At 43.6% G+C, this 17,890-nt stretch overlaps 1 protein-coding gene across 1 annotated transcript in view; it reads right to left on the bottom strand.

Moving 5' to 3' along the window:
• NTN4 (netrin 4) overlaps positions 1-17,890 on the bottom strand; it is a 69,331-nt gene that overhangs the window by 17,000 nt on the left and 34,441 nt on the right. The window contains exons 3-5 of the mRNA XM_015416274.1: positions 12,752-13,030; positions 2,378-2,504; positions 1,511-1,699 (exon numbers count right to left, since the gene is read on the bottom strand). Coding sequence (XP_015271760.1) covers positions 1,511-1,699; positions 2,378-2,504; positions 12,752-13,030 — 595 coding nt within the window. The remainder of the gene's footprint in view (positions 1-1,510; positions 1,700-2,377; positions 2,505-12,751; positions 13,031-17,890) is intronic.

Below are 17,890 nucleotides of genomic sequence, written 5' to 3'. Positions count from 1 at the left end.
AATGGAGGAAGGCAAGCAATGTTTCTTTCCTTCTGCTTAGCTATAATGCAGGGCTGTCTCAAGTCATTTTGCTGTCCCAAGTGGGTAGAATGGGAGGACAGCCTCATGGTAACAGATATGGTTCTCTCCACCTCTGACTTATTTTTTGAGGGGGAGGGGGGTGTTATGCAGTGGCAGCTAAGGTAGAAAAGCACCTCCTCCTGTGCCATGTTTTCTGGGTTCCAAGGGTCTGGAAAGTAGTTTCATAGCTGATTACACAGTTGCCAACTCTGGTTTGGGAAATACCTGTAGATTTGAGGGGTAGAGCCTGGGGAGGGCAGGATTTGGGGTGGGGAGGGACCTCAGTAGGGTATAATGCCATAGAATCCACTGCCTAAAGCAGCCATTGTCTCCAGGAGAACTGATCTTGGTGATCTGGACATCAGTTTTAATAGCTGGAGATCTCCAGGTGCCGCCTGGAGGTTGGTGCCTCTAGTATACCGAGGGGGGTGTTCTACTGCATAACAAATTCAACTGGTTCATCTAACATCAAAAGGTTCATGACAGTCTGTGGTTTGTGAACTGCACATTCCACAAACCATGAACCAAACTGCAATTTCCCGGATCTTGCCCATCCCTAGCAGGGATTTTAACTGCTGATGTTTCTGAACATTTTTACCTGTAAACATGCCTGCCATTGGAAATAGGTGTCTCCTGCCCTTTGGACCAATGCTCAAGGCCAACCCTAGGCACAGGTAGCAGCAATAATCTGAATAATCACTTCTTTGGTTAGGGTTAGAAGTGAATGTGGAACAATTATGTAGCTACCCCGATGTTTATAGCCATCATTATGTCAGTTTTTGAAAAACCCATTACTTGTTCAATCTGCAGATGTCTGCTTCTTGCCAAAATGGTAAATTTTTCAATCTGGTTCTCAGCAGTCCCTTAGGAACTGGTGACAGTGATAATATTTACAGAGAGCTAATTCTAAGAAATAAAATTAAACTGGTCAACCATTTTTATAGGTTAGAATTTTTTCACTTAAATTCCTGGGCTGTAGTCCAGAGAGGAGAATAATGTGTGCAGGAGTGATGATAGCATATCCATAACATGTACACAGATTGTTTGGTTTGTTTCTTTTTCAGCAGTTTCCACTCTGTCTCAATCTGTTTTTTAAAATCCCACACATTTGTGTTAGTTTTGGGGGAGAGGGGGGTGGGTTCTGCTACAAGCTAAATGGATTGAAAATTCAGGTATGCATGGAGTGTATGCATAGTCTTAAAAGAGACACAAAGACTATATACATATAAAAGATTATATACATTTTTCTGTCTTTCATTGCTAATATGTATTTGTGAATTTCCAGTGGTAAATCTGGTGTCATAAGGAAACTGCCTAATGAAATCTGGGTCTATGTTATAATTTATAAATATTAGGGTGTCCATATTTTCTACTTTGGTAAGCAAATTACTGGTAGAATGATGTGGTCTTGAGGTACATACCCCACATTCAAAAATAGATACTGGCTTACATTTGCAGGCATCTGGGGCAGAAAAAGGCCTTCTGAGGTCTCGATAGTAGCCTGGCTTACAATGCTGGCAGTGCTGGCCTTCTGTATTGTGTTGACAATTATCACAGACTCCGCCACTTTGGTTCCCTGATGCCAGCCACGTGTCCATGTCAAAGTGGCAAGTGTCAGAATGCCCATTGCACTTACAGGCTGAAACATAGTCAAGACAAACAGGAAAGACAAATTTAAAAGATGCTGTTGTTTTGGGGGGAAAATAATGGAAGTGTTGAAAACAATTACACATGGTGATAGCTGAGTAATAATGAAACCAAATACACATGCCAACTTGTATATGTTTCTAAAATTAACAAACTGATATAAAAAAGCAGTGAGTATTACTGTTTTTGTAGAGTGAAAAACTTATAAGATATTCTGAAAGACTGTTACAAAGAGTCACAGTACATTGCAAAGAAGTTAAATCATATAAAATAAACTGGATTTATTTTCACAGTATGCATGGTGCGGAGTAACTGTCACTGTTTCTATGTTTTCTTGAAATGAAAACTAAAAAAATAAAATCACTACGTCAATGTACTGTAAAATGTATTTAAGTGTTGCGTGAAAAATATCTGAAATAGATGGCTCTGGATTCTAAAAGGAGACCAACTAAACAGCATATTCATGGTAAAATTTCTGTGTAACCTAGCTCCTTTGCAAACATAACATTTCAAATGAGATACAGGTCATAATAATGTTGGTTTTGTCTTCCTAATTTATTTTACACAGTTATTTGCCATCTGAATTTTTAAAATATAACAAAGAAGCATGCAGAAAGAAATTATGTTCACCCTTATAGCTTAAATGCACTTGCATCAAGTTGATACTTACATCTGCATTCATTTGGGGCTCCTGTTTTGCCATTTGCAGCTTGCCAGGGCTGATCATTGTAGAGTGAAGCACAATGCTGACAATGAATTCCTGCAGTATTGTGTTTACACATACACCTTCCGTGGACCTAACAAATGGAAGCAAACTATGACCACTGTGGCCAAAAATACTCCACCATCAAGTTTCCTATTAGAAGGAATGATTATAAAATACCAGTCATGAGTTGCCTTATTAATTAGACACTTAAGTTACTGAATTTGGAGGGTCAAACGATTTTCTGTTATTGTCCCATTTATCTATTAAATAGCATTTACAATGAATTGTTTTTGAGTGTCATATAGACATATTGTCCTGCTAAAACAGGTCACATATTTTGGCCTGGATAGTAAACTATAAGGCAAGAATATAAAAATGGAATAGCTCCATGTTGAACTCCTTAATTTTTATGGGAACTCCAGAGAAAACAGCTTTTACCAAGAAAGTGTGGGCAGCCATAAAGCAATGTCAGATCATATAAAGGGTGAGATACTCTTGTCAGGTTTAAGCTGGCTGCTGTTATAATATCTTAGGAGGAACTTTACTGGACATATTCCTTGCTCTTATATTTACAATGGATTTTAAAGAAGCATTGAGCCTGTTTGCTCAGACTAAATTACTAGTGGGATTATCATGTGATGATCTTTATAGTGTGGAACGTTTCAGTCTGGCTGCTCACCATATTTAGCACCCAGAAAAAAATCCCTCCCCAAGCAAGATAGGGCTCTGTAATCCTAGGGCCTTTTTGCCTTTTCCTGCAGCATCTGCTCTGGCTCAGTGGCTTGAAGCTATTTGTTCTGTAGAAACCTCTCTCACTTGTACAATGTAGTCACAATTGGCTTTCTGGGGAGTTGGCAAATAGGTGAGCTTTTGTTGCCTTCTAGTTCAATGATTCTATGATCACAGCTCAAGTGTTGTGGCTTGTCGTATATAAAATACCAAAAAAAGAAATAAGTTGATGATGACATGGATCTGAGTCACTGTTCTAACAGGGGAGGACCAAACAATGGGTGAAGAAATACCAAAGGGTCCCAGACAGATACACTGACATTGAAATTTCACTAAGACAAACTTTGCTTGAAAAAGAAAGAGCCTTCGGCTACCCAAAATATGTTTTCCTGATGTGTCTTGAAGGACAGGAATCTCTGCTGAAATTTCATTTTTAAGTGTTTTTTCCTAGCTTTTTAAAAAACTTTGTTGCACTTAGGTTATGTTATGTTAGGCTGATTTTATTGTTGTTGCCTGCATTAGGTCTTAGTTACCTGTGAAAACCATAGATTTATAACTGTATTAAACAAACAAATGCAAAACTAAGCCTTCTGTTATTTATTGATTACATGGCAGGAAGTTCCATGCACGCGGCTGGGAAATCACACATGCACTTGGAGCTCTGTGCTTCACAGGTCCATCTGAGATAAGAACCACAGGGTGTACAGACATGTGACTTCAGCCTTATCTCCCATGCCTGGCCAAAAACAGCCCCATAGAGTTACTGTTTGCTCCTCTGGAAAACTTATGTGTAGCATGTAGCTTAAGTTCCCCAACAGGACAAATAGCAGCTCCCTGAGGCAGCTTCAGGTTGCAAAAATGGCAGGGGGTGGGAATTAAAGCACCTTCTTCGCATATGCTGCAGTCCCAAGCCAAATCAGTCCACCTCATAGCAGCCTGGAGGAGATTGTAAAGAGATTCCCAAATAGGGATTAAAACCTAACAATAGGTTGTGGAATGGACTGTGGCTTTGCATGCAGAAGGTTCCCAGGTTCAGTCCCTGGCATCCTTGAGTTAAAGGATCACAGGTAGCAGATGGTGAAATACATTTTTCTGCCAATTAAAGCTGTCATCAGGATAGACAGTATCGAACTAAGTGGACTAAGTGACATGTTCTGATGTTCATATACAAATTATATGAAGGCTTTGGTAGCCTGATTTGAGGTATGGGCAACTGGGACAATGGTCCTGAAACCACGTTTGGTATGTGAGAGCCATGTCACTGTGGCATAGTGTGTTGGATACTAAGGCTGCAGTCAGACAACTGGCTTGGTGAACTAAGTGGACTAAGTGACATGTTCTGATGTTCATATACAAATTATATGAAGGCTTTGGTAGCCTGATTTGAGGTATGGGCAACTGGGACAATGGTCCTGAAACCACGTTTGGTATGTGAGAGCCATGTCACTGTGGCATAGTGTGTTGGATACTAAGGCTGCAGTCAGACAACTGGCTTGGTGTGGTCTGGGCGTGCCTCTAATTATGCCGTATAATGTTGTAACAGAAAGTTTTGATCAGACATCCCACCATGAGCTGACTTCACTGTGCGCTCCCTCCATGGTCAATCATTCAGGTTATTGCTGCGAGTCAACCATGGAGCGCACTATCAGGCAGCATCCTTTTTTAAAATCGTCTTTCATGCATACACAGAAGTGCTTAACTGAAGCACCACTCCATTTCGACAGCTCCATGATCCCTCCACCAAGTACTGCAGCCCCTCTCAGCCTCTGCTTTGCCTCTCTTACTTGGAATACAGATTTTTATTTATTTATTTATTTTATTTAACTTTCGATTTATATACCGCTCACCCCCTAAGGGCTCTGAGTGGTTTACATTGTACATTTACACAAGAGGAGCCTCACTGACATCAGTGCATTTACTCTTGTGTCAATCATGGGATGCTCTCAAACAGCAACTCTTTTTCTGCTAACACAGTTTGCATCGGGGAAAGTGGAATGGGGGATAGGGTTGCCAACTCCAGGCAGGGAAACTCCTGGAGATTTGGGGATGCAGTCTGGGGAGGACAGGGGACCTCAGTTGGGTACAATGCCACATAGTCCACCTTCCAAAGCATTCATTTTGTCCAGGGGAACTGATCTCTGTAGTCTGATGAGCATAGAACCTCCACTTTAGCCAAGGTCCATGCCTAGAAAGCCCGGCACACACTTTTGGGGGCAGATACTCAGCCCAAGTTTGCTCAGAAGCAAGGCTGCCTAGCTTTTAAAATTTTTCCAGGTTTCCCCAAGTCTCCTTGAATTAGGGATGTCAGGCTCCCTGCCAATATGGGAGCCGAACTAGGGACTATTTTCACGGCTTTCCCACCCCAAGAAACAGGAGAGAGGGGTTGGGTCACTCAAAAACAAGCAATGATTCACAACCCTGGGGTGAAGATCCACTTATGTGCATTTCTAAAAAGGCACAAAGATGGAAGTGTCCAATCAGACCTCTCAAATGGCTTGAGCTCGCACAAGAGAGTTCAGACATCTGGAAATGCATGGTGAAAGTGCTGACATCTGTAAAGACTGGACTTTGCCTGGTGTCAAATAACTCTGATTTGAAGATGGGTCAGAACAGGGTGCCAACAACTGGAGAACAGAAAGCAGCTGTTGCTGTCTGACTGTGCACTTTCAATCCAGAATGGAACAACAACGACATCAGATCAAACCACTCATCTGACCACCACCTAAGTCTGGGGAAACCTGGATTCAGATCCTTGCTAAGCCATGAAACTTTACTGGGGCCCTGTTCACACTAGGGGTTTTGGGCCGGGAGCGGGCCGGATCGAGGGCGGAGCAAACGGGCGCGATCCCACAGCAACATCTGGGAATTGTTGCTTGCCCGTCCCTGATCTGTCCCTCCCGCCCGAAAACCCGCACTAAAAAGAACCACCTACCTAGGTGGTTCTTCGGTGTAGAGCGCTTCAATCCGGGCCGTGAGATCGCTTGCACGTCCTTGCGCCGGCGCATCCCGGCCCCAGGCTGAACTGCGCATGCTTGAGCATGTGCAGTTCGGCAGCCTCCCCCCCTCTTCCTCCCCGGCATCTGATTGTGCCGGGGAGCAACGGCACGCGGTGCACGGGATCCGTGGGATCCCGCCCGCGCGCCTCTATTTTGGAGCGGCTCTATTTAGCCGCGCTTTGATGGGTGTTTTCCCTGCCGTATGGCAGGGGCCTGGGTAAGCCTGAGCCAGTCACTCTCTCTCAACCTGACCTATTTATTTATTTCGGTTTATACCCCACTCTCTCCGCCGAGGGGAGTTCAGGGCAGTTTACATAAAATTTCATATAAATACAATTATAACCCTTCATAGGCAAACATAACATAAAATAACATAATATTCATGACTTGATGCAGCCATGAGCACATTGGAGGAAGGGCAGGATAAAAACGCAATAGAGAAATAAAAATACAATCAAGGGAGTATGATTTATGGGTATAATAAGTGGACTTTGTTCACCTTGCCATTCCCTGCTTCAGGAACCCAAGAGTTACTTTTACTATTCCCCCCTCCCCTGGAATCCTAGTCTCCAGGTTTCTCTATGATCCTGCAGTGTGCTTTCACCAAGGTAGAATATCTGTTCCCCAGTTAAAATAAGCAGAGCTTAGAAATTGGTTCTAGTAGCTTATTGGTAAAGGTAAAGGTTCCCTTGCTCGAAAGCCAGTTGAATCCGACTCTAGGGTTGTGGTGCTCATCTCCGTTTCAAAGCCGAAGAGCCAGTGCTGTCCGAAGACATTTCCGTAGTCATGTGACCGGCATGACTAAACACCAAGGCACACGGAACGCTGTTACCTTCCCACCGAAGTGGTACACCTATTTATCTACTTGCAATTTCTTGCTTTCGAACTGCTAGGTTGGCAGGAGCTGGAACTAGAGACGGGAGCTTACTCTGTCTTGCGGCACCTGGGTCTTGAACTGCTGAACTACTGACCTTCCACAGCCTGCATTTCAGCATCTTAACCACTTGAGCCACCGCAGCTCCTAGCTTATTGGTACAAGTTTATTATTCAAATGCTTCATTTTTATCTATATATATGATGGCAGTGTTGATAATTTTATTCTGGTCTTAATCCTTTGTGTGCCTTTAAAGTGTTTTTTTAACAAACAAGTCATGCCATTCATATTTCATTGAAGTCAGTGACAAAGCTATTGTTGATTTTTAAAAGTCTGAATTCAATAAAAAGAAATACTTGGTGCTTATTGGTTGAGCCAAGAGGTTCCCCAACATATATGTTAGTGCTGACCAACCAATATGGCAGTCAGGCTTTACAATTCATGGACAAGCAATAGGAAAACAGCGGTGGAGAATAAAGAAACTGGAAAATCAAAATCACTAAGGAGAAGTTTTTGTTGTATAGGGTGAAATTTTGTACTGGAGTGTTTATCATTTATGTGGCCTTGGTTTGACTTTCAACTCAGATACACAATGTGCGTCTGAAGACTGAATTGCAGTAACTGTAAAATGAGAATGTTTTCTAGCCATTTCCATTCATCCTCATTCCGTTTAGGCATTGCTGTTTTGAATCTTTGTGGGGGATTGCTGAACAGACACATTTCCCAGGATGTTTCACTGTTTGCAGACTGACCCAAGCAAGTTCATTTAACCAGAATCTTTTGTCACACTATTCTTCTTTCTGTCATTAACTCTTTCCATTTTACTTCACTTGATCACTTTCCTTCTGAGTCTGACAACTCCTGCATAATGTCACTCATTATGCTATACAATTGCACACAGTGTTACAAAAGATGACTTGTGTAAGATAAATGAGTGACTAATTTTCACACACGGACAGTAACTTACTGGGGCATGTTTCCTTCCACTGTCATTGTGTTCTCGAAATAATATAAGTCAATTACTTCTTTTCAAGTTGCTTGGGTTTGTGTGTGTGTGTGAGAGAGAGAGAGAGAGAGAAAGAGAGAGAGAGCTACTTCACAATGTGTGTTCCTCAGTGTAGAGAAATAACCAGACACTTGCAGTCTACTTTACCTGCTTTTTTCTCTCTTGGTTTCTATTTACATTGCAGAATGTTTTCAACTCCCTGCCACAATAGAGCGTCAATGATGGTAAATGTTATTGGAACACACAGAGAAAAAAGCCTTCATAACCCAAATAAGTGAAGATATAGTACAAGAGGGAACTGTAAATCAAACAGCAGTCTTTCATTACAAGGCCTTGCAAAAGCTGCTATAGCAAGTAAACATTTACTACAGGGAAACTGTACAAAATATAAGTTGTGTGCTTATATTTTGGTCAAATAAATGTTTACTATGTTTTAATCAACTGATTATGTATCTATTAAATTCCATACCACTTTCCCACTAAACTGTTCCGTATGTTCTTGTCCTATTTTGAATCAAATTATTAATTTAGTTTGGTTAGTTAAACCACCATTCACCAACATACAAGTAAAATGATCTGGGAACTGCACTCCCTTATGTTCTATCCATATAATTTTATAGCCTCAAATCTTGTCATGCTTCAGTAACCCTAAACAGCATTGTACTTGATTTTGGCTTGAGCTGGATTAGCTGTTAACACTTTTTGGTGTCTATTCTTTCTGCTGCAGTTCCTGTGAAATGTGAATGGTGATAGCATCTTTTACAGAGCATAGTGTTTCTTGGCATAATCAAGAAACAATGTCTGAAACATAACTCTAGTGGCCACTAATAAACATGTGTTAGAGACCACAGAGCTGCCATGCTAATGGTAAAGTTCTTCCACATTCTTCTTAATGCAAGAAGAATTTTTCCAATGGAACACCATCTCTGCTTGGGGGAGAGGGGATGGTGATTTCTGCCAATGCCCCCTTCCCACTGGAGACCCCCACTTTGCCTCCTGTTGTTCCTGAAGAACAAAATATCAGAGGAATCAGTGGGCCACAGCAGGAGGGGGGAAGCAGGAAATTACCACTCTGTGAAGTCAGCAGATGGTTGGACACACACCCCTGCCATCACTGTGAAAGAGATTCTTGCATTAGTAGAAGGTTCTTTACACTGGAGGAAATTGCCTTTGGACCCAGCCTCATGGGTTTGTCTATTATCCATCGAGTTGTTGCAGACTTTCATATCTGCATATTTCAAACATGTAGCTTGGTAAAGTTTATTAGAGGAGAAGCATGCTGTCTTTTCATGTTGGGTGTTATAGTTTAACTTTGATTTGTTTTCCAGTATAGAGCTGAGTTGTAACAGACCTTCTTGCCAAGGGTGTTATATATTTCTCCTTAAAGCCAACTTTTCTATTAGTCTTTCCTAATTCTTTTTATAAGATACTCCTTTGTATGTCACTATGGCTGCAATCATAAGCACAATTAGCCCTGACATAGGTGCGAATGCTGGGTGGATTTAAAGGGCACAATCAGACAACAACATCTGGGAAGCACCCCGCAGCCATTGGCAACCCATTCTGCTCTGCCGAAGTGGAGTTAAAAGACACCAGGGAAAATCCGGTAGTTAACGGGTTGCGACAGGCCACGGACGGACTTTCCCATGTCTGATCACTCCAGCGCGCTCTCATGGTGTCAGGATGGTCTGATTAGGCCATCGCGACTCCATACCATTGTTTCCCCCCCCCCTCACAGTATGTGCATCATTGCAAACTCTATAGGGAGCCCTCAGTGCGGAGGTGCAATTTATCAATCCCTTGGTTAAGCGCATGGGGGGGAAATGGCACAACCCCCCCCCCCCAGACTCACCCGCAGTTGCATCTGATCACGCACTGACGGACTGTGCCCGCAGCTTCCAAGGACTGTGTGATTGAGCAACTGTGGGTCAAATTCCTCCGGAGGAAAGAGCCTCACTTTCCCTTCATTTTTTCTGGCGTGTGTGACCACAACCTATGCAGGGCTCCTAAACTGATTTTGCTGTTGATGTGAAATGAAAGCAGAACATTTTCACATTGCATTGATAATGAATCTTGATAAGACTATGCAAATAAAGTGGGGAGGAGGGGGCGAGGTTTGGCCATGATTTGTGGGAAGGGACAGCCAACCAAAATTTATGGTGTATGCCTGACACATGCTGTTGGGATGGCCCAAGGAAAGGACATATATGGGCCAGCCTCAGCTGGAAAATGCTGAAGCCTGGTAGAACACTTCTTCAGCCTAACTGTACTATACAGTCTATTGAATTAAATAAGTGGACTTTTGAATTAGGTCTTATCAAACAGTTGTGCTTTACAAACACATTTGGTAAGCAGGTGCATAAAACATTTGTGAATCACATTTACTAGGTGTCCTTCCATTGTTTATTTACCTGGGGGGGATTATGGACCTACCTTTGACATGTGGGCAGGCTCCATTCTAACTTTCAGTCTAAAAGCCTTTTATTATACAGTATCACATTGTGTAAGATGAATGACCATGGAGTGGACAGTCACTGGATAATGCTTTCCATTATCCAGTGGTTGTCTGTTCCATGTTTATCCAGTGTTTAGGTATAGAAACAAAGCCATAATAAATTTACATTGCAATTATAGCACTAGGCTTAGACTGGTATAACTCTGCATAGGATTGCAGTGATAGTCTTGTATGTAGCTACAACTAGTCAATAGCTTGCTCTGTGGTTTACTGTATTTATACTAAAGTCCAAAGTACAGTTTACATACTAGTGCATGATGTACTAGTAGCCCTGCAGCCCATCTAGATTAGGAAAATCATTTCCAGTGGAGGGAATCAGGTGTGCAGAAAATGACCAGCAGAGGGAATGCTTAACCTTTTCCCTCCTCCAAATCATTTTTTCCTTCTGCAGGATTTTAAATATGTATCATATAGTTTGAGCTTAGGTCTACTTGCCTGAGCTGGTATTTATGTTTGTCCTCTAATTGTTACCAAACTCAACCACCCTGAAACCTGATGACCACTTATATGCTTCTGAATAACCAAGCATAAGAACGGTTACTTGCTAAGCAGAAATACATGCATTGCACAGAAAGGGGTTTTCTTTTGCTTACAGAATAGCTAAAACTTGGAAGCAGAATGTGTAACACATTGGTTTTATGATGTACTAGCAAGAAGGCCCGTTGCGGAAAGAACTGCAACAACCTCTAGACAGAGGGTCTGAGAGAGCACCCCTGCCTGCGGCCGTGGTGTGCAGCTTCTCCACAAATAGTTATATGAAAGGCAGGGGGGGGGAGATGGGCCGGCAATGGGCAGTGCGGCAGTGAAGGAGAGGGCCCATGGCAGCCACCCCTCCCAGAGGCCTCTATGTGGCTTCAGAAGCCAGCTGGGTGAGTGAAGACGGGTTGGCAAGAGGTGGTGCGCCGCCGAAGAAGAGGTCCAACGCCACCTGGCCCTCCCAGAGGCCTCCCAGCGAGTTCAGGAGGCAACCCGTTGTGGGATGAAACACAACAGGCTGTAGACAGACGCCAGTGCCCCGCCTCCTCCTTGTCCCCCGACCTCCCGGTGAAGGAGAGCAGTGAACGAGGAAGTCCTGTTGGGGCCCGTGGTGCGAGCAAGTGGCTGCGCCGCTGCCATGATCCATTCTCGGGGCTGCAGGGAGAGGAAGCTACCGCCGCCACCTCCTGGCCGCCGTGGCTCCCTGGCTCCCACCTAGTCTCCGAGAAGGTGCTGGAGCGGCAGCAAGCAAGGCACAACGAGGGCGAGCTGCTGGGCGCGGGTTCTGTGGGCGGGACCACAGGAAGGCCGCCAGCCATGCAGCCAGTGGAGAGAGCCCCCTGGTGAGAAGCGAACTGATTCGGGAGCGTGTTGAGAGTCCACGACCAAAACAGAATTATATATAAGGAGAGATGACATGCAGAACTATACATTTATTTTCACAGTTGTTATGACATGGTCTTGACGTATAGATTGGTAACTTCCCAGGCAATTTAAGGCCCATTTAGAAAACAGAAGCCATATAATGAAGCAAGGTTCCACACATTTTGCTGGATCCTGCAGCTTCTGTTTAAAAGATTATACTTCTAGCACATTTTAAAAGTGTGGACTACATTTGTTGATGTTCACATTACACTTCACATTAAAGTAGTCCAGGTCTTTCTTGCCTAATTAGGTACATTTTATACATTATCCTCAAATTATGACAAATCTCATATTGTTTATGGCCCCTCAGTCCGGAACATCATAAATCCAAAAGAGCACTACAAGCTTCTCTTACTGCAGGGTAGTAATACCCAGCAGAAAACAGCAGGCTCGGCATTGTTTCTTATTTCTGCAACATTGATCTAGCTACCCTGGATGTTAGAAGCAGCTCATCTAACATACACTTACCATGTTGAAACTGTTGCCCATGTTCTCTTCCAGTGCCCTCTCTATTTGGCGTCCCATCGGGATCTTCTATATCCCATATTAGGCCATTTTTTAGAGTCCCCTGATGATTTTAAGCTTCTTTTCTTGCTCGATAACACAGACACAGAAATAACTGAAATAACAGCAAAGTATCTCTGCAGTGCCATGGCCCTACAGCCTGATAAATGATATGATGAATTAGGTTTTTCTTTATGATGATACTCTGTGATGTTACTTGGCAATTTTAATTTGACTCTGTGTGTACTTAGATTACTGTATTTTTATTTATATACCAATAAAAGGCTTTGGATTGGATTGGACATACACTTACCACATGGAAGACTCCTGTGCCTTTGACGGGCCTGAATCCTTTGATGGGCATACACTGGTCCGCATGGCCATTGCAGAAGCAACTTCCCTTTACAATGAAATCATAAACAGCATAGTAGGTTAACTGTGGAAGTTTTGCATTCAGGTCATTACTATGACAAGGGCAAGACTGTTGTTTAAGCAGCTGTACTCGAAGGTTAGTGATCTTCAGCTGTGCCTGAGCTTCAGGACTGTAAGGGTCATCAGAAGAAAAAGGTGGAGACAGAGCTCGGTATATGACCTGTTAAAAAAAGAAGGCGAAGTAAGTACATAATAGTGATACAAGTAAATATTTGCAGGGGACTGCTGCCATCATCATGTAACACCAGACACCATAACTGTAGCAAGGTCTAGATAGTTTATTTACTGAAGAGACTGTTACTTTGGGATGTCATAAGGGAATGGCAAGGATTTTAGAATCTGATTCCACCTGGAGAGGGCTGCCAGTGTTGTTGAGGAAGCACCTCTGAATGGAACATGTGACAGCCAACATGTGTCTGACTAGGACCTGGGAGAACCACATTTGAACCCTCAGCTTTTTGGATGTCCTTGGGACAGACAGTCTCTCAGCCTAACCTCTCCGACAGTGAAAAGTACTGGGTTCGCCGCATGGAGGACTCGGACAACGACATGCGGTTGCACACGTTTATTGAGTACTTGACAACAGGTTCTTGTTGTAAGAATTAAAAGGAATTGTCAACCTCCAGGTGGAGCCTAGAAATCTGTAAGACTCGAGGAAGGCAGCAGAAACTAGTCAACACCAATTCTTGTTGTCTTACAGTTTCTTTGCATCTTCATTTTCGTCTAGACTTCCATGTTGACTTATAAGACTGTGGGGCAAACATAATTTCTGGATGTTTTGTATTTAATTTACATTGCAATTATTGTGATTGTGATAGAATAAATTAGCACTGAAAATACCAGAACACTGGAATAGAAAAAAACAAAGTTTGGAGTGGATTGAAGATTACATTGTTGTTATTGTTAATTAAAGGTTTCCCTTGCTCGAAAGCCAGTCAAATCTGAATCTAGGAGGTGGCACTCATTTCTGTTTCCAAGCCGAAGAGCCAGCGCTGTCTGAAGATGTTTCCGTGGTCATGTGGCCAGCATGAAGGGCACAGAATGTTGTTACCTTCCCACCAAACCAGTACCTATTTATCTACTTGCAATTTCTTGCTTTCGAACTGCTAGGTTGGCAGGAGCTGGGGCCAGAGGTGGGAGTTCACTCCATCACGCGGCACTAGGGTCTCAAACTGCCACAGTGTTCATTACACAGTGTTATTATTAGCCCCCAGGTGGGAGCAGGGGGATCCTCTGATTTCATGGGCTTCAGCCCACCTCTGGGAACCCCTGTCCCCAACAGCCACGGCCCCTGGCATTGTCTGATGTCTTTCCTTAATGGATGTGAGTTCTTACTTTCACTTATGGCCAGCATATTTCAGAAGAAAAAAGGACTGGCCTATTATTTATTCTCTCTTTGTAAAGCAGGATTCCCCAACCTTTTCTGTGGGCACCTTTGGAATTTTGTCACAGGATGCAACCACAAAATAGCTGCCACAAGAGGTGAAACTAACCATAAAATGGTTGTTGCAAGAGGTGGAGCCAAACATAAACTGTCAGGGAGTGAAGTTAAACATAACTCTAATAGAAAATCTTCAGTGTTTCAGGCTGAAGTTTTGTTTAACAGGATGCCTTTTTAAATGAACATTTTAAAAAAAATTCATACTCACAGCTTACCTTCAGCCAAGCAGTGAAGATGCTTGTGGTGTGGTATCAGCTACTGCCAAAGCAACATTTTTAAAAATCTGCACAGCCAATCAGTTCTCCAATGGCCAATCAAAAACAAAAGCCCCCATCTTACTCTGCCCACTTTCTAAAAACAGTTGGCAGGCCACATGGCATCCACAGGCACCACGTTGGGGACCCCTGTTTTAAAGTAAGAGATCTGACATCTGTACAAAGCCTTGATAATGTGACCTTTGTCAAAAGCCTTCTCTCTTATGAAATTCACTGCTTGGGAATAATAACCTGAAGCCTGATTCTACCATTTCAATGGACTGTCCCTTTTGTGACTTCTGGGGGCCACAGATTAATGATTTTGACTTCAACGTAATCAAGTCCAACCCACTGTATTTTCCAAGGCTTTTTTGGTAGAAAAAGCCCAGCAGGAACTCATTAGCATAATAGGCCACACCCAGCAGCAGAAACAATTAGCATATTAGACCACACCCCACATGTTACCGGAAGTGTGGTCATCCAACCAAACCCACCTTTTGCTTCTTATTCTGTTTACTTTGTTGTCAAAACCCTGGGCTTTTTTTGTAGCAGGAACGTCTTTGCATGTTAGGCCACACACCCCTAATGTAGCCAATCCTAATGAGTGTCTGCTGTTAGGTGTGGCCTATTATGCTAATGAGTTCCTGCTGGGCGTGGCCAACTCAGGAGCCAGCTGGAACTCCGTTCCTGTGCGTTCCTGCCCAAAAATAGCCCTGGTATTTTCTCATCTCCTACATTAGTTTTAGCTGGATTTATCTCCTGGCCCAAGACCTGGCTCCTTTCCAGAAATGCCAGACTTCACTTAGACTGGGGCAGTTGGGGATAGGAAGAATTGTGAGGCAACAGAAAGAGATTTATAGAATTTACATTTCAGATGTATGTCCCTGCCACACGGCAGGGAAAAGGACGGCTAATCTGCGCCGCACCAGCTGCGGCTAATCTGAGCCGCACCAATGTTGAGATGCCGCGGCGGGATCCCACGGATCCCCTGTGCCACGGCGCGGCGCTCCTCGGCACAATCTGGTGCCGGGGAGGAAGAGTTGGATGGGAGGGGGAGGCTGCCGAACTGCGCATGCTCGAGCATGCGCAGTACGGCCAGGAGCCGGGATGCGGCAGCGCAAGGACGCGCCGGCCGATCCCACGGCCCAGCTTGCGGCGCTCTACTGGAAACAACCACCTAGGTAGGTGGTTCTTTTTTAGTGCGCGTTTTCGGCGGTAGGGACGGATCAAGGACGGGCAGGCAATGATTCCCAGATGTTGCCGTGGGATCGCGCCCGTTTGCTCTGCCCCCGTTCCGTCCCCCTCCCGGCCCCAAACGCCTCATATGAACAGGGCCGTAAGTATGCATTGTGCACTTTGTCAAAATGCCAGCTGTGGTAGTGGCCTGAGTGCTGGAGACAACCACAACTGGATGTCTCACGGCCTGCATTCAAGGCTCTAGGAAGCACCTATGGGTTTTAAAAGAGAAAAGACAGTAACACCATCAAATATTCCTTCCTAGGTGTATAATGAAACTAGACACCTCTGTTATAGATTGGCAACATCTTAGGTATGTAGGTTTTTCTTTAAAGGACAATTAACCTGGAAGCAGAAGGAAAGTTAGGCCGGAAAAGGCAGCAAGACAGAGCTCATGCATTGTGTACCCTAAGTCAAAATGTTGAGCCTTTGATGGGGAATCTAAATAATTAGTAACACATCTTAAAAGCCTTTTGTTTCTTTTTCTATCGCACAGAAATCCTTTAATACTTATCCAGGGGAGGGGGGAATCTCTGTCAGGCAGGTCTGAACACAAACCCAAAGAAATCACATTGCTGGGAGCTGTGTACTTCCTTAGGCTTTTTCTGTTTATACCTATTTGAATGTTGTACAGTCCTGACCACAATGACTTTTTAGTGGCTTTATGATCATGAGATGCCTTCAGATATGAAAGTAAATTGCTTGGACGGTATCCAAGTTTTAGACATTCGCTTCCTTTTTGCAGAGGATGATGGAAAATACAGGCTGAGAATTTCCCAATAAAACCCAGCACTATAGCTTCCTTTGATAAAAGATAAACAAAAATAGCATCATAATTTTCTTTGTTCTCTCACTTTATCAGATTTTCAGGGGAAAGATTGTAGAGAAATGAACAAATACTGGGCAAACAATAGCTTTTTAGTGTTCTGGCCTGCCTGCAGTTTTTCAGTCAAACACATTGTTAGTGGTTGACATAAATACCGAATTTATAGTTACGGGGCAAATATAATCTGCTGTCCAGTGCTTTGGTTGCTTAGTTTTCTAGGTTCTAAGCCATTTGTCCTGTTTCTTGGACTCATCTGATCACAATAAACTACAGTTTTGAAAAATCCTAAAGTCTTGCCACCCACCCTGAACAACTTGATATAGGATGAAATAAATTATGGAACTGTAAATAGCTGCTACAATTACGTATGTCTTGTGCAGGGGTCATTTCGTAGAAAAAGAGCTAGGGGGACTCATTAGCATAACTCATTAGCATATGCCACACCCCCTGACATCACCGGAAGTGTGTCCTCCCCACAGCCGGCGGCGACCTCCAGCGGGCACCAGCAGGGAGCTCCAGGCCCCGCCCTCCCGCACCTCACCCGGGGGGATGGCGTCCCCCCGCGTCCCCCCCCCAAATGACCCCTGGTCTTGTGTCACATCTGAGGAATGTATCCAAAGAAATAGGAAGGCAAGAGAGGTAAGATACAGGCTGTGCCCAGGTTACCTTTACACTTTGCCATTTCTCCTTCGGTAATGGTTGTTAGGTTAGAGCCTGGTGGTTTGTGCTGCAGAATTGGGATGTTTTTAATGAAACAAAGGCCTCATGAGGTTTTTTGCTTTAAAAAAGAAATTATTAGTCCTTTATTGTAAAGGAATTCCACGGTGGATATGAAAGGTATCTAGGATGGAGAGAGATTGGAGAGCGCACATGATTAAGGGGAGAAGAAAGGAAGAGGTTAGTTGGAGGGAAGGAATCCCCTAAGAATAGCATTCTGAGTACAAAAAGAGGCGGCAGCAGAGTGGACTAAGTGAAGGATGTAGGATGTGACCTATCTAGTCTTGGTAGCTCTACTGCTTCTCTGAAGCACTGGTGTAGTTTGTACAAAGAAACATTGCACAGTCCTCCACTTCCAGCAGCAGTGGCATCCATGGCTCTCACAGTGTAGAGCTTTAGCACATGAAACTTTATCCATCATCTTATGTCCCTAGGAGGAAAAGCCTCACCTCCTTAACGTCTTTGTTTCGAACACAAGTATAGGGGCCGGGAGACAGTAACACAGGACCACTGTTAATAGCCCAGCCTCCTCCTAGGCCCTGTATA

Source organism: Gekko japonicus, unplaced genomic scaffold (assembly GCF_001447785.1).
Source record: "Gekko japonicus isolate JY-2015 unplaced genomic scaffold, Gekko_japonicus_V1.1 scaffold648, whole genome shotgun sequence".
Classification (NCBI taxonomy): Eukaryota; Metazoa; Chordata; class Lepidosauria; order Squamata; family Gekkonidae; genus Gekko; species Gekko japonicus.
This window is presented reverse-complemented; position numbering and strand designations above follow the sequence as displayed.